Here is a 27,258-nt window from a genome sequence, read left to right on the forward strand (position 1 = left end):
ACATGTACCTTTTTAATTAAATAAAATACCCCATTCTTCTAACCCACTGAATGTGCACACATAAAGTCTTTTTTTCTATTTACAAATTAAAAGCAAAGGCTTTTGTCTCATATGAAAAGTCAACTCATTTTCATTAGTTGACTTTCTTTTGCACATGGATCATGCCAAAGGTCAACTCACACCCTCGATCATTCATCTCTTGATCTTGATCTCCACTCTCCATACACCTTTAAAAGAAAGAGCTATCCCCTTCTCAAAGGATTCACACTCTTTAGTATTGTTATGCTACAAGTTTATCAATCGATCTTCTTGAAAGCTTGTGGAGAACTTCTATCCTCTTGTCTAATTCTCTCATACCATTGCATATTAACTTAGATTCATGTAATATAGTTTCTCTTTTGCAATAATCTAGATCACCTAGTTTAATTAGCATAGATTTGTAATACTCTCATTTGCTTAATCTAGTTGCATAGCGGATCCCATTCTAGCTTAGTTCATACTTGCATTACATGACTTGAGAGTTCTTTTGAACATTTGCATTCTTGCTTGTCTTAAAAACCTCCCATTGCATAGTTTACTAGCAAGGGTTGTGTCTCAAAGGCTCAGCTGAGAGTTGTTTATATTGCTTAAAACACACCTTTGCACTCCATGGATAGGGAGCTCTAAGCCGACATTCAAGTATTCCAATTCATGGGATCACTTGAATCGAAGAGTTTAGAGTGGTGCACCTTTATAGTGTACAATAAGGGAAAATTTTATTATTCCATATTGGACTATCCATGAAATGTTGTCACATAATTGAACATAATTTTTTTTTATTTATTAGATATCTTATTCTATGATATTTTGATAGTCGAAGTTGAAGAACAAAGTTATAGAAACACAATATTTTTAGCTTCTTTTGCATATCACAAACGGGATAATACAGCGAAGTCAATCTAAATTGTGTCCTTGCATCTCAAAGTAGGTATAAGCATGCTCCTTTGAATAGCTAGCTACATTCATGGAACTTTGCACAATCGCACTCTATTAGTTATGAAAATCAACATGCCTAAACAAAATGATTTCATTGAAGCTAGTGAAAAAAATTGTTTGCACTAACATTTGTCAGGGAGTGCGTAACAAATCATGAATGTATCGTTGATATTACTTTTTCATTGATTATTATTATTATATTTGTCTGCTTGATTTACATCTTCTAAGGGATTAGGTTCCCAAAATGTAGATGGTGATTTTCAGTCAACCTGACTATGCCATTAAAAATTAGCATGATAAGCTGAAACAAATTTATTGGAAAGTGAGAAGATTTCGTCATCTGAAGTATTGTTGTGATCGAACACAACCATGGAAAAAGCAAGTCGGTAACTCATGCATCTACGTCATTTAATTATTGCCTTGCTTTTGCTGCTGAGTTAATTATGGATTGGCAAGGCTATGTAATGTTGGACAGCTGCAGTCGACTACCATATATAGAAATGTGCTGGCTTGTCCTCAAAATTTTACATCAGTGAATCTATTGAGATCATATGTCGGTGCATCAGACTCTTGGGAGATCTTGTCAAAAATATTCACAGCCATTAGGACAGTTTTCAAACGACTGTACTTATTTCGGGAATAGAATGATGATACACATTTCTTGTTACAAATGTAATTTCTCAAACTAAGCTGTGCTTGTACAGGAATGTGATGTTTGTCCATGTTTACTTGAAGATTTGAAGGAAATGTTTTGTTATGTTCAAATATTTTGTTACCAAATTGCTACATTTCTGCAGTTAGAAGGAACTGACAGAAATTATTGATCTATACAAAAACTATGTCATTTTCTTTAATGGTATCTAAAATTATACCAAGTTTCCCCTCCACTCTCTCCCCTTTTCTTGGTTCAAATGATAGTGCATATACATCAGCTTCTTTAGATCGCTCAGCAATTAGCCTTCCAATAGTTCTACATGCATCCAAATCAGTAAGAGAAGGCAAAGTGTTCCTCAAATCCTTCGAATTTGTAGTAGCCACGGAGACAACTTTACTTGTTACTCTGTGCATCACTTTTGCATGAATGTACTTATTAGAGATAAATACATTCAGTAGAAACGGCCTCATGTATTTATCTGACCGTTGTTTCCATGACTTCCTTCTTGGGTTCTTAGCAGATTCACTTTTAGAGCGCCTTGTCCATGCTGCTTGTACCACTATCAATGGCTGTGTCAAAGAAGTACAATGAATCAGGAACTTATTCACATGGTATGCATATTTTAATGAGCAAGAAAAATAATCATGGTAAGTTAAAGAGTTTCAAACATTGTTTCATCATTAGACAAAGTTGCATGGATACAGATACAGATACATATACTGTTACAAATATGGCCATTTTTAAACATCCCCAATTTGGATATTGCTATATACAACATTAATAAAAAAGCAATTGATGTTTAACACAAATTTCCAAGTTATTAGAGGAGATTTTCATTAATTATAGATTAATTCAACACTTCAATATGCAAAAATAGAATAGTTGAATTGGAAGATAACCCAAAAAAATGGGTCGCTGAAATGGAAGAACATTTGTCTTTCTTATTTGCTGTAGGTTTCGTTTAAACCAATAATTTTCAAAAAATGCATGGACAGTTTTTTAAAATTAAATTTGAGAAAATTCGCGTCAAATTTTAAAATAATCAAGTCACACAGTGTTCAGCATGGATGGAAAATCAAGGTTTTTTGGGCCCACATGGAAATAGCATTCGAGATGTATTTGGGCTGTATCAGAGACAGGGATACGCACGCGCAAGGAGGGAAAGAGGATTTTTTGGCTACTGTCATTTGAACAAAAGGAAAGGGAAAAAAATTCGTTGCTCACCTTCCTGCGCAAACTCTTCGGCCCTGAAATAGGCATCAGAAATACAAAAATAGAAGAAACCATAACTAAATAAAAATATGGAGCTTGCCAACATATGTTTTCATTCACTCGACTGTAAAGCTTCTTGAATACAGAGTTTACCAAGCAAAGAAACAACTTAGTATCATGGTTCTGAGATGACGTGTTTCTTAGTCTTACTAAGGGATGGAATGATTTTGTAATAGAATTTTTTTGCACATCCTATAGTGAGAAACACTTATCAAAGTGAGTTCATTATGTATATCAAAATATAGAAGTCATGCATGTCTTTCTTGGTATTGATAAATTTCATGTCATACAGGCAAGTCGTTATAGAATACCATTCTCAGTAAGTCCAAATTTTACACCTCTAAAAACTGGTTTCAATACAGCAGAGGAGTAAAGGTGAGAAGTTTTAATACTTAAGTCCCAGAATGTGCAAAAGAGAAGCAACTTGCTCAAGATAGGCAAACACATTCACAAAAGCTCTCAAATCCATAACAAAGGTCCTCTCCTATTTGGTTCCCAGCTTAAAAATCTAAAAACTAATCTCATAGTCACAGGTTTGAATTGACAACTAATGTGACAAGAGCCCAACTGTTTATAATGAAAAAGAACTACGATTAGATGCAAACCTGCTAAGAAAATACTCATTAGAAACCAAACATACTACAAATATAAAAGTTAAAGCATTTGACTAATATATTTACTAAATGAGCAGAAATGATCCATCGTCAGGATCCTATCAACTCCTCCCTGCCTTGATTAAATTACTCCAAAATTCGAATGTATATCAGCATTCATCTTCCCTACATGGTTGTGGATATGTACGGTGTCCAATAATCACAATATAAGTAAAAGAAATAATAAGCTAACAAGTAGTGTGCTTAGCTGCCATTTGCAGATGGCAATGCTTGTGGATGATAATTTCAGAAAGAGTTTAAAATGTAAATTTAGCCCATGTACGAATTTTGAAGCATTGCTAAAGACTTCCCAAAAGTAGAGCCTCATACAATTTGCCAACTATAAATACCAGAAACATTGGGAATGGGTGCAGATGAAGAAAATAAGACATGCTATGAGGAAGTGGCTTGCATGGTTCCTCACAATGTTTAGTATACAGTAGCTGAGAATAACACTTCTTTGTCTTTGTAAAATTTGGTTATGAAAATAGCCACCCATGATCTAGAGGCCTAACGGAAAGCACAAAAATTAGAGAAGATCAATATGACAAGAATAAACTGTATTCTCACAAAAAATGCAATAGAATGGAATCAATCAAATTAACTAAATTGATGATACGTAGGAGACCCCAAATAGGTCAAGATGAGACATAATAAGGCATAAGATTATGACAAGTATCTTTATTTTATGACATGATACATACGGTGATAACTTATCACCCACCTAAGGTCAAAAGGAGATAATGTAACAAGTCCAATAAAGATGGATCACCCTCCAAAGATATAAAAGTGGTAGTATAACATGACCGCTAAAGGTGGATCGTACTAAAAGCTGGAAAAGTGATAGCATTATACATCTACTAAAGGTGGATCACCCTCCAAAGGTGGAAAAGTCATTATAGGTGAAAGTGACACTTAAGGTGGAAATATGATAATATAATAATACCATAGACAGTGGGCATGTTCCTATATGTTCCCTCAGTAAACTTAAGTAACATGTTTGTTTCAAACCTAGGAAAAGAACTTGCTAGAGCCTAGGAGCAACATTTAAACACGCCAACATTCTCCTCATCATCTTAATGATCCAATAGCAGAGAAATAACATTCGATTTCTCAAATTCTATTGTAAGAATTCAGATAAATACATAAAATCGTTACCGAGAACCTAATGACTTGAAAGCATGATATTTGCTAATAACCTCGCTGCTCAAACAACTACATCGACTCAGCATGCAATTTGAACAAAGCTCTTATTATATTTTGTAAGTGGGTACAATAAATGCTACAAGTTGTATTTAAAGAAAATATGATGAAACAAGGATGACAACTAATTCTGCAGAACAGGATATTAAAATATTCTCTATTTTTAGTTTTCTTATTAGCCTGCTACTCTTAGCGTTTCTTAGTTGCTCTATTAATGGACATCTCAGTTTAAGTTGTCACTATTTCCAGTCTCGCTATTTTTGGCACTTCAGTCTTGTAATTATTATGTAAAGAGCCTTTATCTCCTCAGTTTAATGCATTGGATTACATCAAATACTTGAACATGGTATCAGAGCAGGTGTCTGGGTATGACTCCGTCACGGAGGGCCCAGGCTTATGAACAAAAACCGTTGAAGTTTTTTTCGTTCGAAATAGTTAGTAAAATTTGAAAAGATTTTTAATAGTTGTTTCTTTTCTGGCAAGATTATTTTTTCTGAGAAATTCATTAAGTCTGAAAAAAGGCTTACATCTATTTTTTTTGTACCAATGCCTTTTCTTATGAGGGTATTCTCAAGTCATTTTTTACGACCACTGCAAACTCTTGGCTTTCTGCAAACAAAAGCCACATGGAAAGAAACCCTAATCAAATTTTACCTGGGCGGCCTACTTAGATGTGATTATTTTGCGTTTTCCAGTTGTTTTTCAAGTCCAATTCATGCGCATGTACCTGCATTTTTCATCCACTTTTTTGACAGGATCTGCACATTTTTTTGCCCATGATTTTTTTTTACACTGCCATTTCCCACTACTTTCGGCTTTGGTTTCCACCAAATCCATGATTCTTCTGCTGCTGTTAGGGTTTGGAAAAAAAATCTGTTGTTTTCAACAAATCTTTTCTCTGGTCAGGACTGGTAGATTGTCCAATTTTTTCGGTAACTAAACCCTCAAACCAAAAATTGGATTTCTAGTCATGAGTTTTTTGGCATGTATTTGGTTATTTTTAATATTTTGTCCTCCCAAAAAAGAGTATTTCTGGGTTTTGTAGAACTAAAAAGAATTTCTGATGGGTCTATAATTTTTCCGATTACTGTATTATTTTGTGGGTTTTTTATAATTTTTATTCTTAAAAAAATAGATTCTAGGGTTTTCATTATTTGTTTTCCTTAAAAAATTATTTGGAGAGATTTTAATTTTTTCCTCAACACTTGAAGATTTGCTCCTATGTATCCTGGTCGGGGTATCTGTAGTTTAGGAAGGTTCTCTCGTCTTTGGGAAGGTTATATCATTTTTTCCTTAAAAATGATGTTTTGTGTGCTAATCTGTGTCTCAGGATTTGTGCTAGCTATCTGTTGGTTCTAATCAATTTTTCACCTCAAAAATTGTTTCTAGTTTTTGTAATTCACAAAGTTTGCGTGGGATTTTATGTCAAGGGTTCCTATTTTTGAGATTTTATCCTTTTTCCTAAAGAAATGATGTTGTGTTAACTTTAAATCATGGTATCTTGCAATTGGTAGATTTTGGCTGCTTTCACGGACAAATTTTGGCTACTTTGGTCATTGACATTATGTAAATTCAAGGAGGGTCTCAGCGGCAGTGGAATTTTCTCAAGAATTTGTGACCACAAGACATGTGTGATCTTTTGTAAGGTAGTACAATAACCGTTAAGGGGGCATTATTGCAATAATCTCTATTTTTAGTTTTCTTTTTAGTCTGCTATTCTCAGCATTTCTTAGTTGCTCTATTAATGGTCATCTTAGTTTAAGCTGTCATTGTTTCTAGCCATGTTATTTTTAGCACTTCAATCTTGTAATATTTATTTAAGGAGTCATGTTCTCCTCAATTTAATGCATTGGATTACATCAAATATTTGAACACAAAAAAAAAATCATAAATTCTTACAAAATAAAGTATGAAATACCTAGGAGCCAATAAATAATTGTATAAGCATGGCCTAGGTTGTCAAAAGTACATGTTGAGACTCATATAGTTTGCAGATTCAGACTCGGAGAGTACTCGGCAAGCCCATAATTTTCAACACTGGAAAAACTCGACACAAACTCAGCAAAAACCCGGCAACTTAGAAAGTAATTAAAATTATAATCTCTTAAAAAACATTTTTTTAATGTGGTAAATTAGAATTTGACATCTCAAAAGAGAAAATGCGTGGTTTTATAGCAAAAACATTTGAAAAAAATGCATTTCAAAAAGTGTTTTTACCCGCATTAACATTTTTACCCATGCTTTCCCTGTATCAATAAAAACTTAAAGAGGTAAACGCGTAAAAACTCACCCAACAAAAAAATTGGAAAGTACCCACAGAGTTTGCAAACTATGTTTACACTAATACTGTGGCCTTTCAGAGAATTAAACTCATTTCAAGATTCTTATGTTTAATTACACAAATAAAAACCAATGCTTCATAGAGAAAGATTTGAATGAAATGCAAAGTCTGAGACAATGATGCAACCAATACTGGCAGAATGAACCAGTGTTGCATAAAATGTGTGTTGCTAGTATATAAAGTATAGACTGATGCTGGTTACTGTGTGTTGCTAGAATACAAACCCGCACTGCATATAGGTAAGAGTTTCATATCATTTCAAGGTTAATAGTGATAAAATTAGGATTTGGATTAGGATTGGGGAACCTACATTTTTCTACTGTATGAATTGAACGAGAAGTAGACCCACAAAGATTATTCATTATAAATAGCTAAAATAATGCTACAAACCTATTAGGTATGATAGAAATACCTGGGATACTGGCATGAAATTACAATTTTATAGAGTGATAGCCCATATTTTCAATGTGCTAAACTTCTTAAAATATGTTGTGAAAATGTCTTGAAAGATCTTGTCCAATTAGGGTTTCTCATACATTATGTCAAGTTTCCTAAAAAACCCTAACCAAATAGTGAAAATGCCCTAGCCTATTTTGAAAATTTTACCCTAACCTAGGATCATGCAAATCATAGTTCAAAACTAAGTCACAAGGTTCAAGTTCGAGTTCGAGTCCGACAACTATAAAATTTGGATGAAGTTCGACAGTGAGAAAAATTTGTAAAAAATTCGGCATGAGAAAAATTTGTAAAAAATTCGGCATTAAATTCGATTTATAGAATTTCTTTAAAATATAATATATCTAGTAATTTATTTTTATTTTTTTCTTTTTACTCAAAATATTAGAAATAATGCTAGTTTTCATTTTAATAAACATTAAAATTTTAATACAAAAAAAATCACTTAACTATATCTTTTAAAACATAAAATGGAAATATATTCATTTTTTATTTTGACTTTATAAAACAAAGTAATTCATAATAAAAACGATGGTACTTTATAAACGAAAATAAAATAACATAATAATACTTTCAATGGTATTTTATAAACCATGGTAATAAAATAATAAAACATAACAAAGTGATACTTTATTTTAACGAACCCTATAAAACGAAAATTAAATAACATAAAGATACTTTCGATGGCCTCCAGTCCATTCTTGGTGCTGCAACAGGAGAAACCATGATCGCACTGAGGATGGCAAACAACTATGCAAAACAAACAAACGGCTTCCAGACACTATTATTTCATTGAGCCAAGGGATTGTCATAGTCGGGAAACCATGGTTGCAATGAAGACATCGTGGTACGACAACAAACAACTCTGTAGAATAAACATATGGCTTTAAAAGATTGTCGCTTCTTTGAGTGAAGGGCATTATTTACAAAAACAACTGTTAGAAGACCCTGAAAAAATGATCAATAATTTTTTTTTGAGGAAAGCAAATACTACTTTTTTGCCATACGAATTTTGGCCGAATTTATACGATTTTTTTTTAAATTTATAAGTTTGTCGATTTCTAAACTTGAAGCCGAAAATTCGGCGAACCTTGTGACATAGGTTCAAAATACCTACGGTATATTGAAAAAACCGTGATATCTCGCAAGATGCACAAGAAAAGGATAATAATGCCTATTAAATCGGCACCGATATTATCAAAAAAACGTGGCGTTAAAACCCAATAAAAATTGCAAGATATCGCTAAAATCGCCGGTTAAAATCGTGGACCAGGTCAATGCAAAACGCAAAAAAAAGTTTTAGGTTTCAATGGACGATAAAGTTGTGTTTTAGGTTTGTCTTTAACGTTTTCGCATTTTAGGTCTTGTCTTGCACTGGTAGCTGAAGCTCCATCTTCTTGCCGCGGACTAGTAGCTAAAGCTCCATCTTCTTGCTGCGGACAGTGATGACTGAGACTTGAGTGACGACCGACATACAACTCCCGCCCTTTAGCCACATTGCCACTGCGTCTTCAAATTCGACTAGGTCTTTCTCACGACTCACAACAACATCACCCTCTTCAGCTCAACATCCATTGATTGCATTCATCACAGGCTACAAGTCGACGCTTCCCAAGTATGTATAAAAATTTCTTCTGTAAATATTTGAGTACATTTTAATTTATTTGTAATTTAGTAAAAAAATCTTTAAAACTTAATTATATTTTAAATCTAAATACTACAAATTAAAATATATTAAATGATTTATAATTTTATTATTTTGGTTTTGATAAACAATTTAAGGTTTAAAATACACTTAAATTGCATAGGAAATTAACAGTATTTAACAAATTAACAGTATTTACTATTAACAATATTTATAAATTATAATATATTTAAATTTTAAAATACTAAATTATAAATCTTTTAAAAAATAGACTTGTTATTGACTTACCATTATATATGAATTATAATAGTCAAATAAAATAGAATTACTGTAATTAAATTTACTATTTTATTGAAATTTATAATTTTATATATAACAGTATTAAGTTTTAACGTTAAGTGTATTGTTTAAAAGATTTATAATTTAGTTTTTGAATATTTAATAGATAATGTATGCTTTCTAACTATACATCGTCTATTTTTTATTAGGTTCTCTAAGTCTACAAGATGACTAGTGGTGGCAGAGCTAAGGATCCTTTATGGAAACATGGGATCCCGGGGGTAATCAGTGGACATGTCAAATATATACATTGCCAGAAGAAAATGACTTCAGGGATAAGCCAATTGAAATACCATCTTGCGAAGATTCCATGCAATGATATTACACCATGTGAAGAATGTTCGGAAGAAGTTCCAAGAGAGGCTTTGACAAGCCTACAAAAATATGCACAAAGGCAAAAAAAAAGAGGACATTTGAGGCCATGGCAACCCCAATGGAGACTTCGAGTTCTACAGGATCAGAAACAGGTGGAGACGGTCTTCTATTGGGCCTTGGATACGAGGATCGGGAAGTACGAGTGGGTCTCTAGCAGACTTTTGGGTTCCACGTAACACTCCTGGTGCTCAACCCGGCTTGCTAAGCACTGCATGGAACAAAGAGATGCATGAGAAGACAAAGGTGGCAATTACAAGATTTTGAATCCGCAATGATATTCCTTTCAATTCTTTATGTAGTTCATATTGGGATCAAGTGGTAACTTCCATTTCTTTGTCTGGTAAGGGGTTTAAGCCCCCAACTCCCTATATGAGATGAGTGGGCCATTGTTACAGGACGAGATAAGAAATATTCATCAGCTTGTGGAAGAGCAAAGAAAAGTTTGGGAACAGAAAGGTTGCACTATTATATCTAATGGGTGGATAGATGGCAGGAACAAGACGCTCATCAACTTAATAGTTGCTTCAGGGGGGGCAGTTGGTATTTCTAAAATTAGTTGATGCCTCTGATCAAGTAAAAAATGCAGAAAATTTGTGTAACATGTTGGATGAGGTGGTAATAGAAGTGGGAGTGGCCAATGTCCTCTAGATTGTGACTGATAATGCAGCTGCATATGTGGCTGCCCGTAGACTTCTCATGGAGAGACATCCCACATTATTTTGGAGCCCTTGTGCTGCCTATTGTCTTGACTTGCTTCTTGAGGATCTAGGGAAACTGAGCTGGGTGGGAGAAGGTGGTTGAAGATGGAAGGAATATTGCTAAGTACATCTACAATCATACATGGTTCTTGAGTCTTATGAGAGAGCACGCTAGTGGTAAGGATCCTGTATGGGCAAGGGTCACACGCTTTGCTACTAATTTTCTAAACTTGCAAAGCATATCTGAGACATTGCTAGACCTCAGGCACATGTTACTTGATAAGAACTGGTTAGAGAGTCCTTGTGCCAGGAAGCCTGAAGCAAAGATGATTGTGAGGATTGTGTTTGATGGTAGCCTGATGGAAGAGACCCTCAAAGTAAGTTTTCAAGTATTCATTGATGATTTAATATTCAATTTTGAAATATTTTCCTTGGCTGATTTTTGTATGTTTTATTATGTCTATGTATCAAAACCATTGGTGAAGGTTCTACGAATTGTGGATGGGGATAAAAACCTCATGAAGTTTCTATATGAGGCCATGGATAGTGCAAAAGAGGCCATTCAACACTTCTATAGGTCAAATGAGACCAAATATAGACCCATATGGAACATCATTGATTGTAGGTGGAACCTGATGGAACTCTCAACTCTTGCAATATTTAGACTCCCAAATGCCATGACAAGGAAAGAATCTTCATATTCACTAGGCGTAATCCTCATTTCCAAATGTGCTACTGCCATACTTATAATTATTCAGTTACAGTTGTATTGTGCATATTGGAACATTTCTCTTCCTCGATAGAGTTGAGGAGGACATTAAGCTTTTGATCCCGGGTCAGATTATGTTCTAACAGTCTCTGGCAATACTGAAAGGAAATGACTGCTATAAAGAAATTTGATTTGAATATCAAAGACATACAGAGGTTAGAGAACTATAGCAGCAGATAATTACAGAAATATTATGCTTTTGGCTTTTGAGATATACCACTTTCATTGATTGTGTCCAATGTCCGACAGCATCTCTGAACAACATAGTCAACAAAGAGTAATGAAGATCTGATGTTCCTTTTTTAAGTGGTGGTATTGGTCTGATACAACTTTTGTGAAATGATAGGTCTGTTGTTCTAAAAACCCAATCAGCAATGAAATCACTGGCATCAATTTTCAAACTTATCAGGGACTTCATCATAGGTCACAATCAAGGTGTTGGTTTTGAGCGCTGGAGTTCATTTGATTCGGATGTAAAATAGAAATATATTTGTAAAGGTCTGATGAAATTTACATGTCAGCGTATAGGTCCAAAATTGCCAAATCATGCATATGGACTGCATTGAATAGAAATGGTACTGTGTGCGCATGAATAATGGTATAGCAGCAAAGTTAATCTGGAGTCAGTTTGATTTGATCATATGAATAATGGTATAACAGCAAAGTTAATCTGGAGTCAGTTCGATTTGATCATCCCAATAAAATCTAAATCAAAATATGGTTGGGTCTCTCAAAGTAAACATGCCTTTAGAGCTTGGAATATATTAAAATGCATACAACAGGTGCAATATTAGTAATATATTTTAAAAACAAATTCTTCTCTGAAAAGAATTGATGGTATAATATCCTGTCAGCGATGGAATTTAAGCCAAGCAGCCACTTCGAAGGATGCGATTTCTACAAAGAAAATGTGGTCATATTTAACGGCAATTCAATTGAAAATAATTGTGGAGTGTGATACGAAGACACCTGTGTAAAGTGATCATCAATTTGCAAAACTTTGAACAAATCAGAAATGAATAATGGGAATTTGTAAAATGAGTTAGCCAGCAACATATCTTCACATCACACAGCTATAATGTTAAATATCATATGACATTGCTTCAGCCTGCTACTGGTATCACGACAAACCTATGTATGAAGGACTCAATGATTCTGTTGCACATAAACTGGTATAAGCAAGAAAGAAGATTGGAACAGAGCCATATTGAATTGGAGATTATTGAGATCAAACAATACCATTTAGTTATTGAATATAAATAAAGGAACGTTATAACAACATAATAAGCACCTGGACAGCATACACTCGTATTTGAGTCTATGACACCTTCAATATATTCAGTGATAGTTAATGGGTCTGATAAGGGCATCCAATCATTGCAAGAGGAGAGCATTGATTGAAATCGGAATAAATAAATTCATTCCCCAAACACAAACAACGGCAATCCATTTCATCAGAGGAGCAAATAATCAGAAGTCGAGCAGTGACGTTGAAGCAAGTGGTGTTATAAATTTGTGATTATCGAGTTGCAATTGGAAGATGCAGACACGGGATTTTCAGTACAGGCCAAATCGGAAATTCTGATTTTTAGAGACAATTTATTATTATTTCAAAACTTGAGAGCCGTCTGAGCATGAAATTTGTACTGTTGTTGCCATATCTAACAATAATGTGTTCCTCCGCAGGTCTGAGGATACTCACAGAGGAAGATTCTTACGTGAAAGCAAGGAGTTGTGATGATGTCAAAGAAGTCGGTTTGCCCCTTTAGAGGAGCCCACACGGATTCAGAATCTGGAGTTTGCGGAGATATGCAGAGGTTATAACGTGTATTCGGGTTTCCTTTGGGCCTTCAGAATGCAAAGATATGGACAAATTGTCATCTGCAGGCCTCAAAATGTGGATGCTTATGCATGAATAGGAAGGAGTTATTTACGAGCACGACAGATACAAAGGATACAAGGAACCAATGAAGAAAATATAAAACATTAGTAGTACAACCACAAGTTACAATACGGATTAAATATTGATTAGTTTTGTTTATGAAGGGTTGCAACGTTTGGTTGGGCAACCAACATCTCCTAGTGCTTTATAAATATGTGACATGAAAAATCAAATGGGAGACAATATTCATTCTTATATTTTAAAATTTTACCTGTCCTACGCTCTATGATGTATTAAATTTTTCAATGGGCGGAGAAATGAATTTTTGAACTAAACCCATGGATTTGAGTTAATGGGTGAATTTTGTGCGATCCGGATATGTTCGCAATAGATGAATCATCTGTAAGGAATGTCTTTATTGTGATTTTATTTCCGACATTATTATTTATTTTAAATTTTGGAATTCTAAATTATTAATAAGTTGTGTCCTTTATAAATGTTTTTTTATTATTTTCTATAAATATTTTAATATTCAAATAAGTAGACTAGGTCGTTATTGCATTTTAAATTAGATAAACATAAATATTGTGATATATTTAATTATTTTCGTATTTTTGTCTAATTTGTCTCTGCAGGAGTTTAAGTGCATTTTAGACTAATTTAAATTGCATTTATATAATTGATCCATCATATCTAAATTATTAAAATTGTTTATAGTTAAAATATATTAAACTTTATAAAGTTGTACCTTTCAACTTATAATATTGACTCTAATTGCCCATTTAATTAAGCACTGGTCTTTTACTTCTGACTCATAATCCATATGCTGGCAATTGTTTCATTTCTTTCCATTGAAGAATTAATATGTTCATTTGTTGCAATCCTCTGTAATAATCACTTTTATTTAAAAAACATTCATACAATTATTTACTTTTATTCTTAATTCATAACTTGCAATCTTAAAGCTTTCTATAATTCTTGCTATTTTGAAAGCTTTCATCGCATTCGTGTTTTAACTGATCTGCTTTAAGCATCTTGGATATAAGGTTGTTCTCCAAGATCAGATACACCCGCCTCGGTTTTGCAAAGCCGAAAATGCAGGAGATTTAGATCACGTCGATCAATCTCGTCAAGTTGGCCTTAACCAGTTGGATATCCCAACATCAAATAGGCAAGGCTCGTAGGATTCCAATCTGCAGTTTTGGGAACCAACAGATTGGCGACTCTACTGGGGAAGAGTTGCAAAATAAACCCTAAGAGTTTCTGATTGCAGACTAGTAAGAGTTAGATTTTATTTGATTTGTTAAAACACTTTGATATATTTGAAATTCTAAGTTGATAAATTTTTATAGTGCATTTATTTCCTTGAAGATTTCAAAATCTCATAATTATTTTATAAATCTTGAATTGCATTATAAATATTTGATCTTGTAGAAGCATTATGTATTTTTCTTTAAGCTTTTTCTACAGATTCGATTTTTGGTGAGATATACTCTACTGGAAGGAAGAACTCAGATTCTTGAAGATTATTAATTTCCTCCATTTGGAGGTGGCGACTCTATTCTATTTTGATTGGTACTTTAACAAAGGAAGTGCCCGGATCATTAGTGACTCTGCTGAGGGAGTAGACTCAGAAGGAAATGGTAGATGGTCTTTCAAATGTATCGATCATTTGAAAGAAAGCCTTTTATTCCAGATGGCATCCGGCCATTGGATTTCAGCAAGTTTGCTTGTGAACCTAGTAGGTTATCCCCAAAGCTTTCACAGTTGGTACCAAAGTTCCATGGAGAATGGGATGAATCGGCAATTCGACATTTGAATGCATTCTATACATTTGTAGAAGATTATGATATTTGTGCGGAAGATCAAGTAATGAAATTGTTTGCCAGGACTTTGAAGGACAATGCAAGACAAGCATATGAATCATTACCCGCACAATGCATCTCATCCTGGAAACAATTTGAACAATGGTTCCTTTGTGAATTTCATAATATAAGCCATGAAGAAGAGATGTGTTATGAACAATATGATGATCAAAGCTGCAACATGGAAGAGGATCCTGAAATGTCTCCACTTGATACCTTCTTCAATTTAGAAAGATATGAAAGCGAAACTTCAGCAAATTTGTTTTTGAGGGCATGGTAACGTGACTCGCGGCAAGTCACGCGAGTCAACGAGCCGCGTTGAACCCCCCGAGTCACAATGACCCATGACTCGTGAGCGGTGAGTCACATGGCCTGACTCGCGTGACTCACGAGTCACAGAGTGACTCGCCTGACTCGGTAGAGCTTGACCTGGCCGCAACAGGCAAAAATCCGACCATTAAAATATAATTTTTTTGCAACTTTTTTAAATGTTTTTTTTTTAATCTTTCTCACTCTTATAACCCTAAAAGGGCTCCCATAACACTCTATAGTGAAAAGAAGAGAGAGAGAGAGAGGTAGAAGAGAAATAGAGTTTTCTTATTTTGCAACCAGCTGAAAGGAAGAGGAGAAAAGCTTGCATTTGTGACAGTGGAGCTTGTATTTAGATCATCAAGGAGTTTATAGGAGCTCTTCTCAACACTTCCCAAAGCATTTGAAAGAGGTAAGAGTTGATTGTTTAGATTTTGATGATTTTTTTCTCTATGCTTATGGGTTTTTTGCATGAATTTTTTTGGTTTGTTTATGAGTTCTTTTTTACCTTAGATCTTCATAAAATACAATGCTGAAATGGTAATATTTGGTCTAAAATGTCTTATTGCAGCAACCTTTACATTTTTCCTTACTCATAATGGCTTCTAAAGGTAAAAAACCCAAGCTCTCTAAAGGCAATAAAAAAAGATGAGTGTTGGAAGTTAACCATAGACTTTCCGGGTAGAAAGAGAACTCAAACAAAATGCCTATTTTGGAAAACTATTAATAGTGGGGGGATAAATAGATTAAAATACCATATTGCTAGCATACGTGGTCATGATACTGAGCCTTGTGGAGCTGCAACTATTGAGGCTCAACGTTTTTGTTATGTAGCCTTGGAAAAATATGAACAAGAAAAAAAATTTTAAAAAAACAATTAGAAGAGTTAGCTCAGATTGGTTCAAGTTCCCTTCCACGCTCATCTGCAAATGTTTCTGAGTCAGTAGGCTGTGTTGGAGAAGGTTCTCCCTGTCCCCCCTATCGTCCTAGTGCTTTTGTTGCTCATTCTTCTTCTTCATCTATTCCTTGCACTTCTAGTGGTGCTACAGTTGCTGCCACTTCCAGTAGTACTAGCTTTGCCTTTCGTCCTAGAGTCAGAAAATCTAGTAGGTTGGACAATTTTTTTGTACCGTGTACCACTCCTGGTGCACAACCCTAACTTGAAAGCATGGGCTGGAATAGGGAGATACATGAAGCTGGAGTAAGAGCAATTTGCAAGTTTTGGTTTTTCTACAACATTCCATTTATAGCAGCCAGGTACTTCAACTTCATTGATATTTGATTGTTTTACATTTTAAGTTTTAAAATTTATATTCAATTTTATACTTTTAACTTGATGTTGAAAATTTGAAATATGCTAATTAAAATGTTTTTATAAATGTAATAGAACTCCTTATTGGCAAGGGATGATTGATGCAGTTTCTATCTGTGGTGCGGGGTTCAAAGCCCCCACTGAAAATGAGTTGAGTGGCCCCCTCTTACTAGATATGGTTGAGGAGATGAAACTTGAGTTGGAGGACCATAAAAAGATTTGGAGCCAAAAGGGGTGTACCATTATGACGGATGGATGGATAGATAGGAGGAATAGAACCCTCCTAAATTTTCTTGTTTCTAGCGGAGGTAATTCATCATGCTCTACTTCTTCAAGTCTAAAATTTAATGTATACTATTATTGAATAACGAAAATTTTGTTTTATTGACTATTGATTCTTGAATAATAATTATTTTGTTTAATTTTCACTTTCAGGATCCACCATGTTTTTGAGGTCCATAGATGCTTCCTCATGTGTGAAAAATGCAACATTCTTATGTGAGACTATTGAGGAGGTCATAAGGGAGGTGGGGGAAGAGAATGTTGTCCAAGTGGTGATTGATAATGTAGCTAATTATGTTGCTGCAGGTAAAATTTTAACTTCTAACTTTCTAAGTTCTACTCCTAAAAAATTTGTTTTAGGTTTTCATTAAATTTTCTTTTAATATATCAAAAAATTTCATTGTTTACTAACTAATTTAAAATTGCTGCAGGAAAACTTTTGATGGAGAGACACCCAAAAATCTTTTGGACTCCATGTGTGGCCCATTGCATCGACCTCATGTTAGAGGATATTGGCAAGCTTGTATGGGTGAAATCATGTGTTACCAAGGCCAAAAATCTTTGCAAGTTCATCTACAATCATGCCTTGGTCCTCAGCACTATGAGGCAATACACTAAGGGAAAGGAGTTGGCTCGTCCTGGTATCACAAGATTTGCCTCTAACTTTATCACACTAAAATCCTTACTAACTTCAAGGTTAGAGTTGAGGTGCATGTTTGTTGGTCCAGAATGGAGTTCCTCCTCCTTTGCCACCAGCCCTGCAGGGATAGATGCAACAAAATGCATTTATGATGATGAAGGTTCTTGGGAGCCGTGTTCAAAGATTGTGGAGGTAATTTAAATTTTAAATTTTAAAAGCTTAACTCTTAAAATTTTATAAATTAATTTATCTCATACATATTTTTGTATTATTTTCATTGTGCAACTTTACAAAGTTTCATCATTCACTAAATTGTTTTTTTGTTTAATTGTTTTGTAGATCATTGAGCCCCTTGTATCCCTCTTACGAGTTGCTAATGGCGAGAAGCCCTCTATGGGCTACATTTATGAGGGCATGGATAGGGCCAAGGAGGCTATTAAGGCCAAATATGTAGGAGTTGAGGAAAACTATGGCCCTATTTGGGAGATAATTGATAGGAGATGGCAAATCAGCTTCATAAACCCATCCATGCAGCAGCGTATTACCTCAATCCGGCATACCGCTTTCGTGATAATTTCAAAGCGGATGAGGAGGTTCTTAGTGGCCTATACATAGTGATATCGAAGATGTTCCCTAATCCCACAGATATATTGTTTGAGATGGATGCCTATAATAATGCATCAGGGGCCATTTTTACAAGTCAAATTTGCAAAGAAGGTCGTATAAAATTGCAGCCAAGTAAAAATTGCAGCTTAAGCCTTATACAATCTAGTTTCTAAATTTCTAGCTTTAAACTTAAAGTTCAAATTTTGAAATGAGACTAATATTGTTTTGTTTTCCTTTTTTCAAAATTCAGATAGATGGTCGCAAATGTTTGAGCCTTCAACCAAAAACCTTTAGCAAATTGCCATCCGCAATTTGAGCCAGCCAAGTAGCGCTTCTGGATGTGAGCGCAACTGGAGCATGTTGGAGCACATCCACTCGAAGAGGCGTAATAGGTTGTCTGTGGAGAAAATGAATAGGCTAGTCTTTGTGCACTTCAACCTGCGCATTAGGATCAGGGAAATTTTGGATAGTGTCACCTCTCCGATTACTCTAGAGGAGGTTGATCCAGAGTCTGAGTGGATCGCTGAGGCTTCTGATCCTGTCTTTGATGATGAGGACCTACAGTGGCTTGACCAGGCAAATAGAGACGGCCAGCCTGAGGCTGTGGCTATGGCAGCAGAGGACCAGAGAGCTCCAGTTGTTCCTAGTGGCACCTCATAGACATTGGCAGAGCCAGAGGCAGAGACTACAATGGATCCTAGAGGCACCTCATAGGTTGATGCTATGGCTACTGAGACATCCAGGACTTACCTTAGACGCCTTAGTAAGAGGCATTTTATAGATTATACTGACCCTGAGGTTGAAGATGAGGATGAGAATGAGGATGATGATGAGGACTCCGACTAGGAGCCATAGTTGTAGACTTATAGTCTTGTTTTAACTTTTTGTTTAACTTAATATATGATCAGAATTTGGAACATTTGAATTTGATGATGACTATTGAATCTTGATGTGTTGGATTTCATAATACATAATACATATAAATTTTGATGGTTTGCATGGATTTATCAGTTTATATATGATTCTATGTTTTACACTTTTACTTTTATAATATTTCCTTTAGGCTTCAGCTATTGTTTAAACTTTAAACTTTAATTACTAGTAATATAGTATTTAGCAATTTACCTTTGTAGTATTGTACTTATGTAATCAATGTTTGACTTTTAAGTTTTAAGTATGTGCATTATGATCAAATTATCTTCTATTTAATGATGTTATTGTGTTTTTATGCTTTATTCAATAATGGGTGCATGGAATGTTCTTTAAATCCTAAAAAATCTCAAAATTTTGAAATTTTTTCACTTTGCCGAGTCACCGCCGAGCAAGGTCATGAGTCAAAGCCGGGTCACGAGTCAAGTTACCCTTGCCAAGTCCGAGTCTCGTTACTTTGTTTGAGGGTGATGAACGCTTACCATGAGATTCCATCAAACATAAAACCTCCTTACAAAGAATTTTTAAACAAAATTGTCAAGTTGAAAATTTCACCAAAGGACCCTGATGTGAAGCTTCTTCTTCAAGTATGGGATCAAGCTATTAAAGATGAAGCAAAAGATACTAAAGTAAAGCAAGAACATAATGATGTTTCAGATTCAAATGTAGAAGAAATCGAAGAAGAATCCGATCATGATAAGACCGGTGAGGAATTAGATTGTAAAGAAAATGGAAATGATGAGGAGGATTCTCTCAGTATGGATGAGATTTCAATCTTGTTAGACATAGAATATCAAAAATATGTTGAAAAGGGTGGTCAAATTTTTCTTCCCACGCACAAAAAAAAAACAGATTAAGGAGATAATAGATGTGTCCTATGAAATATTCAATGAACAAGAAAGTTCAGCCATCTCTACAAATCCATATTACTTTCACGAGATGGAAACCAATGAACCAAAAGGGGCATACAACTCTCAAGAGGATAATATATTTGTTGAAGACGTGAATTGTGGTCTAAGCACGGAAAGAGATCTATTTGGATACCATTTCAAAGAGTTTTCAGATCCTACATACAATGGACTAGCAGAAGAGAATGAAGAATATAGTCCTTATACATTTCTAGGTTTTGCAAACAATGTGAACATACATGAAGAGGAAAATGCATCTAGTAAGGATTATAAAATCGCTTCAGATTTTTTATTCAATGAAACAATAGAGAATCTGGACATAATATCTTGTAAAGATGAAGTAGAACAACATGTGATATATGAACAGCAAGAAATGTCAGATGAAGGATCTCATAGAGATATGCCTGAGCATTCTATGTTTAGTCCATTGTTTGAGGAAGACTTCTTATATCAGCACTATGATAACATTCCTAAGGATAATTCTGAAAATAATGAAAATCATAGCATATATGGAGAAATATATTCAGAGGAAGTGCCATTTTCCAATCCATTTTATAATCAATATTTGCATTTAAAATGTGAGGATGAGATTGAACCAAATATACATAATAAAGAGGAAGTGTTGGAAGTTAGTCCTGAAAATTTTTCAAACATCTCAATTGATCAAATTCTTGACAAAACGGAAGTAATAATGTCTGAATGTGGATTACATTCAAAATTTTCTTATGAGAAGAATCATTCGGAATGTGAGGCAGATTGTGTGCAAAAGGAAAATCAAGCAAAGGTGACTCATTCTGATGCAAATATGACTGATTACATACATACGAACCTTCCATTCAGCAAAGATCACAATAAACTTAACGACTTCTCAACAGAAAAACAAAGGTCAAATACCAAAGATTGCATTGATGAAACACAATTGGTAAGTATGGCATTTGATACAGGTATGAAATATATGCAGGGTACCAAGGTAAGTATCCCTGAAGATTCTATGATAACATTTGCTGATAATATGCTTAAGGAATTGCTTTCAAGTCTTCATCATGCTTCTTTTGAAGATTTTTCTTTTGCGTATACTAATCAAATCAATGAAGTAAGAAATCAGATGTTTGGATTGAATAATATTGAAATTTATTTTCTCTCAAATGATCCTATTGCAAAGACAAATGAAAATTCTGATTTTGAACAAGAAAAGTACGTGTCATGTAATGATTGTCTTTTATTTGCTAACAGATTAGATTTAACTAACGAAAGATATGATATCATTGTTGAGACATTCAAGGTGCTACGAGATCAGAATCGAGTATTGGATAGAGGAAAGAATCAATGATCACTTTTTGGGGGGCCTAGGGCCACCCAATTTCACCATGCATCGTGCTCAGCAAGGGTGTTTGGTCCGCTCCTCCAGAGATAGCTGAGATGCTCACTATGCCCACCGGGGGCATATGTCCCCAACAAGAGCCACTGATGGAACTCTCAATTTTTGCAATATTTAGACTCCCAAATGCCATGCCAAGGAAAGAATCTTCATATTCACTAAGCGTAATCCTCATTTCCAAATGTGCTACTGCCATACTTATAATTATTCAGTTACAGTTGTATTGTGCATATTGGAACATTTCTCTACCTCGATAGAGCTGAAGAGGACATTAAGCTTTTGATCCTGGGTCAGATTATGTTCTAACAATCTCTGGCAATACTGAAAGGAAATGACTGCTATAAAGAAATTTGAGTGAATATCAAAGACATACAGAGGTTAGAGAACTATAGCAGCAGATAATTACAGGAATATTATGCTTTTGGCTTTTGAGATATACCACTTTCATTGATTGTGTCCAATGTCCGACAGTGTCTCTGAACAACATAGTCAACAAAGAGTAATGAAGATCTGATGTTCCTGTTTTAAGTGGTGGTATTGGTCTCATACAACTTTTGTGAAATGATAGGTCTGTTGTTCTAAAAACCCAATCAGCAATGAAACCACTGGCATCAATTTTCAAACTTATCACGGACCTCATCATAGGTCACAATCAAGGTGTTGGTTTTGAGCGCTGGAGTTCATTTGATTCGGATGTAAAATAGAAATATATTTGTAAAGGTCTGATGAAAATTACATGTCAGCGTATAGGTCCAAAATTGCCAAATCATGCATATGGACTGCATTGAATAGAAATGGTACTGTGTGAGCATGAATAATGGTATAGCAGCAAAGTTAATCTGGAGTCAGTTCGATTTGATCATCCTAATAAAATCTAAATCTAAATATGGTTGGGTCTCTCAAAGTAAACATGCCTTTAGAGCTTGGAATATATTAAAATGCATACAACAGGTACAATATTAGTAATATATTTTAAAGACAAATTCTTCTCTGAAAAGAATTGATGGTATAATATCCTGTCAGAGATGGAATTTAAGCCAAGCAGCTACTTCGAAGGATGTGATTTCTACAAAGAAAATGTGCTCATATTTAACGGCGATTCAATTGAAAATAATTGTGGAGTGTGATACAAAGACACCTGTGTAAAGTGATCATCAGTTTGCAAAACTTTGAACAAATCAGAAATGAATATTGGGAATTTGTAAAATGAGTTAGCCAGCAACATATCTTCACATCACACAGCTATAATGTTAAACATCATATGACATTACTTTAGCCTGCTACTGGTATCACAACAAACCTATGTATGAAGGACTCAATGATTCTGTTGCACATAAACTGGTACAAGCATGAAAGAAGATTGGGACAGAGCCATATTGAATTGGAGACTATTGAGATCAAACAATAACATTTAGTTATTGAATATAAATAAAGGAACGTTATAGCAACATAATAAGCACCTGGACAGCATACACTCGTATTTGAGTCTATGACACCTTCAATATATTCAGTGATAGTTAATGGGTCTGATAAGGGCATCCAATCATTGCAAGAGGAGAGCATCAATTGAAATCGGAATACATAAATTCATTCCCCAAACACGAACAATGGGAATCCATTTCATCAGAGGAGCAAATAATCAGAAGTCGAGCAGTGACGTTGAAGCAAGTGGTGTTATAAATTTGTGATTATCAAGTTGCAATTGGAAGATGCAGACACGGGATTTTCAGTACAGGCAGAATTGGAAATTCTGATTTTTTAGAGACAAATAATTATTATTTCAAAACTTGAGAGCCGTCTGAGCATGAAATTTGTAATGTTGTTGCCATATCTAACAATAATGTGTTCCTCCGCAGGTCTGAGGTTACTCACAGAGGAAGATTCTTACGTGAAAGCAAGGAGTTGCGATGATGTCAAAGAAGTCAGTTTGCCCCTTTAGAGGAGCCCACGCGGATTCAGAATCTGGAGTTTACGGAGATATGCAGAGGTTGTAACGTGGATTCGGGTTTCCTTTGGGCCTTCAGAATGCAAAGATACGGACAAATTGTCATCTGCAGGCCTCAAAATGTGGATGCGTATGCGTGAATAGGAAGGAGTTATTTACGAGCACGACAGATACAAAGGATACAAGGAACCAATGAAGAAAATATAAAACATTAGTAGTACAACCACAAGTTACAATGCGGATTAAATATTGATTAGTTTTGTTTATGAAGGGTTGCAACGTTTGGTTGGGCAACCGACATCTCCTAGTGCTTTATAAATATGTGACATGAAAAATCAAACGGGAGACAATATTCATTCTTATATTTTAAAATTTTACCTATCCTATGCTCTATGATGTATTATATTTTTCAATGGGCAGAGAAATGAATTTTTGAACTAAGCCCGTGGATTTGAGTTAATGGGTGGATTTTGTGCAATACGGATACACATTTCATATTTTAAATTTTTTACCTATACCATGCTCTATGATGTATTATATTCTTTTATTTGGTAGAGAAATAAATTTTTGAACTAAGCCTGTGGATGGTGGATTTTTGATTGAATTCTTGTGTGAGTCTAGAGTCAAGTTGTCTTGGATGGATCATCCGTAAGGAGTGTCTCCAGTACGATTTTATTTCCGGATCAGTAAGAAGTATTTATTTAATTTATTTGCATTAGAGTTTTAATTTTTTATTAAGTTGTGTCCTTTATAATTTTTTTTATTATTTTCTATAAATATTTTAATATTCGGATAAGTGGACTGGATCATTATTGCATTTTAAATTTGATAAACATACATATTGTGAAATATTTTATTGTTTCCATATTTATGTCTAATTTGTCTCCGCAGGAGTTAAAGTGCATTTTAGACTAATTTAAATTGCATTCATATAATTGATCCGTCGCGTCTGAATTATTAAAATTGTTTATAGTTTAATATATTGAACTTTATAAAGTTGTATGTTTCAACTAATGATATTAACTCTATTGCCCACTTAATTAAGCACTGGTCTTTTATTCTTAATTCATAATCCATATGCTGGCAAATATTTCATTTCTTGCCTTTGAGGAATTAATATATTCATCTGTTGCATTAATCTATATTTATTCTTTATCTAAACATTATTTCAATCATTTACTTTTGTTCTCAATTCATAATTTGCAATCTTAAAACTTTTCATAATTCTTTCCATTTTGAAAAGCTTTCATCGCATTCGTGTTCTAATTCATCTATTTTAAGTGTCTTGGATCTAAGTGATTCGTCCAGGATTAGGTACACCCGCCTCGGTCTTGCAGAGCTGAAAGCACAGGGGATTTAGATCGCATCGATCAATCCCATCAAGTTGGCCTTAACCGGTTGGATATCCCAGCATCGAGTAGGCAAGGCTCGTAAGATTCTAATCTGCGGTTTTGGGAACCAACAGATTGGCGACTATACTAGGGAAGAGTTGCAAAATAAACCCTAATAATTTATGTTTTCAAGATCAGTAAGAATTAGGTTCTATTTAAATTTGTTGAAACATTTTGATTCCAAATTGATAAGTTTCTTACATTGCATTTTAATTTCCTTGAAGATTTCAAACTCATAATTATTTTATAAATCTTGAATTGTTTTGTAAAGATTTAATCCTGTAGAAGCATTCTATAAGCTTTTCTGCAGATTCGATTTTTTGTGAGTTATACTCTACTGGAAGGAAGAACTCAGATTCTTGAAGATTATTTATTTCCTCTATTTGAGGTGGCAACTCCATTGTATTTTGATTGGTACTTTAACAAAAGGAGTGCCTGGATTATCAGTAACTCTGCTGAGGGAGTAGACTCAGAAGGAAATTGTAGATGGTCTTTCAAATGCATCGATCGTTTCAGAGAAAGCCTTTTGTTCCAGATGGCATCAAGCCATTGGATTTCAGCAACTTTGATTATGAACTTAGCAGGTTATCTCTGAAGCTTTCGCAGTTGGTACCAAAGTTCCATGGAGAATGGGATGAATCGGCAATTCGACATTTGGATGCATTCTACACATTTATAGAAGATTATGAGATTGTTCGGAAGAGCAAGTGATGAAGTTGTTTGCTAGGACATTGAAGGGCGATGCAAGACAAGTGTATGAATCATTACCCACACACTGTATCTCGTCTTGGAAAGAGTTCGAACAATGGTTCCTATCTGAATTTGATGATGCAAGCCATGAAGATAACATGTATTATGAACAATATGAAGACCAAAGCTACAACATGGAAGAGGATCCTAACATGTCTCTACCTGACGCCTTTTACAAATTGGAAAGATATGAAGGCAAGACTTCAGCACATTTATTTTTGAGAGTGATAAACACTTATCATGAGATTCCATCAAACATAAAACCTCCTTACTTGGAATTTCTGAACAGAATTGTCAAGTTGAGAATCTCTCCACAGGACCCTAATGTAAAACTTCTTCTTCAGATATGGGATCAAGCTAGTAAAGATGAAGAAAAGGATACCAAAGAAACACAAGAATATAATGATGTTTCGGATTCAAATACAGAGAAAATGGAAGAAGAATCCGATCATGATAAGTACGGTGAGGAATTAGATGATGAAAATGGAAATGATGAGGAGTATTCTCTTAGTGTGGATGAGATTTCGACCTTGTTAGACATGGAGTATCAAAAGTATGTTGAAAGGGGTGGTCAAATTTTTCTTCTGGTGCATAAAGAAAATCAGATCAAGAATGTGTCCTATGAAATATTTAATGAACATGAAAATCCGATTTCTACAAAAGCATATCACTTTCATGAGGAGGAAACCAATGAACCAGAAGGATCATGTACTTCTCGAGAGGATGGCATATTGGTTGAAGACGTGCGTTATGATTTAAGTATAGAAAGAGATCTATTCGGATACAATTGTAAAGAATTTTCAGATCCTATATATGATGAACTGGCAGAAGAGAATGAGGAATACAGTCTGTTGATGCGAGTTTTGTATCACTTACATAACATATTAGCAATTGAACATTTGATATGGAGTATCAAACATACAATTCCTCTCTTGAAAAGTTATTGCTCATGGGATATGAGAATAACTCCAATGTTCCTTACTCTTGTGGATACTCACTCAGTTTTATCGATGTGATTTGCTAGTAATCACATAGGCGGCCTTACACTATTCTTTCGAGGATGACTTGGACTTTGGTGGGATGAAGGTGATGGTGGCTCGGTGTGGCAGATAATGTTGATGTTAGTGATAATGGAGGGTGTGTCTGTTGATGATGATGTTGATGAAAGAGGTCATGGTGGAAGGTGAATGGGTGAGTTCTGATATTCGTCTTACTTCTTTAACTTCTCTCTCTAAACTTCGACTACCCAGCTACTTACTATTCTACTCTTACTCCTATGAATGGAAGGTTAGCAAATGGACAGGGATCGAACCTAATGAGAGCTGACTAGCGGCCTCACTTCCACAAGTGCAATGATTCAAAGGAATAATAGACTAATTTACCACACAAGGCTTCCCAACCAGCCACTAGGATGCTAGTGGTCTAGTATTGATCCCTATCAAACATTTACCAATGCTACCATACAACTATTCATCTACTTTAACCTCATTTAAACAACTTGAAATGAAACCAACTTTAACAACTTGAAAAGAAATCTAACCAAGTGGAAGTAGAAAACATGCAATAATACCCAATGCTCTTGATCAACATGGAAATCGCAACAATGAAAAAGAGAGCAATTTTGGTCTTATCTTCGCAACAATTTCTCCAACACTAAACAAATGAGAGCAAATGGCCTT

At 34.7% G+C, this 27,258-nt stretch overlaps 2 protein-coding genes across 2 annotated transcripts in view; one reads left to right on the forward strand and one right to left on the reverse strand.

Moving 5' to 3' along the window:
• Positions 1–1,586: 1,586 nt before the first annotated feature.
• The window catches only part of LOC149567734 (Ribosomal L18p/L5e family protein), a 74,293-nt gene continuing 48,621 nt past the window's right edge, over positions 1,587–27,258 (reverse strand). The window contains exon 3 of the mRNA XM_089820997.1: positions 1,587–2,199. Coding sequence (XP_089677123.1) covers positions 1,801–2,199 — 399 coding nt within the window. The 3' untranslated portion in view covers positions 1,587–1,800. The remainder of the gene's footprint in view (positions 2,200–27,258) is intronic.
• Positions 9,695–13,538, forward strand: LOC149567735 (uncharacterized). The gene is made up of 2 exons (XM_089817506.1): positions 9,695–10,989; positions 11,098–13,538. The coding sequence occupies exons 1-2, from the start codon at positions 10,771–10,773 to the stop codon at positions 11,413–11,415; spliced, it is 537 nt and encodes a 178-aa protein (XP_089673632.1). The 5' UTR covers positions 9,695–10,770; the 3' UTR covers positions 11,416–13,538.

Source organism: Cupressus sempervirens, chromosome 3 (genome assembly GCF_028749045.1).
Source record: "Cupressus sempervirens isolate cs-2001-9-10 chromosome 3, ASM2874904v1, whole genome shotgun sequence".
Classification (NCBI taxonomy): domain Eukaryota; kingdom Viridiplantae; phylum Streptophyta; class Pinopsida; order Cupressales; family Cupressaceae; genus Cupressus; species Cupressus sempervirens.

Coding starts and splice junctions, on each gene's coding strand:
- LOC149567735 (XM_089817506.1), top strand. CDS start 10,771: ATGAGAGAGCACGCTAGTGGTAAGGATCCTGTATGGGCAAGGGTCACA. Junction 10,990..11,097: donor TGATGGAAGAGACCCTCAAA/GTAAGTTTTCAA, acceptor CCATTGGTGAAG/GTTCTACGAATTGTGGATGG.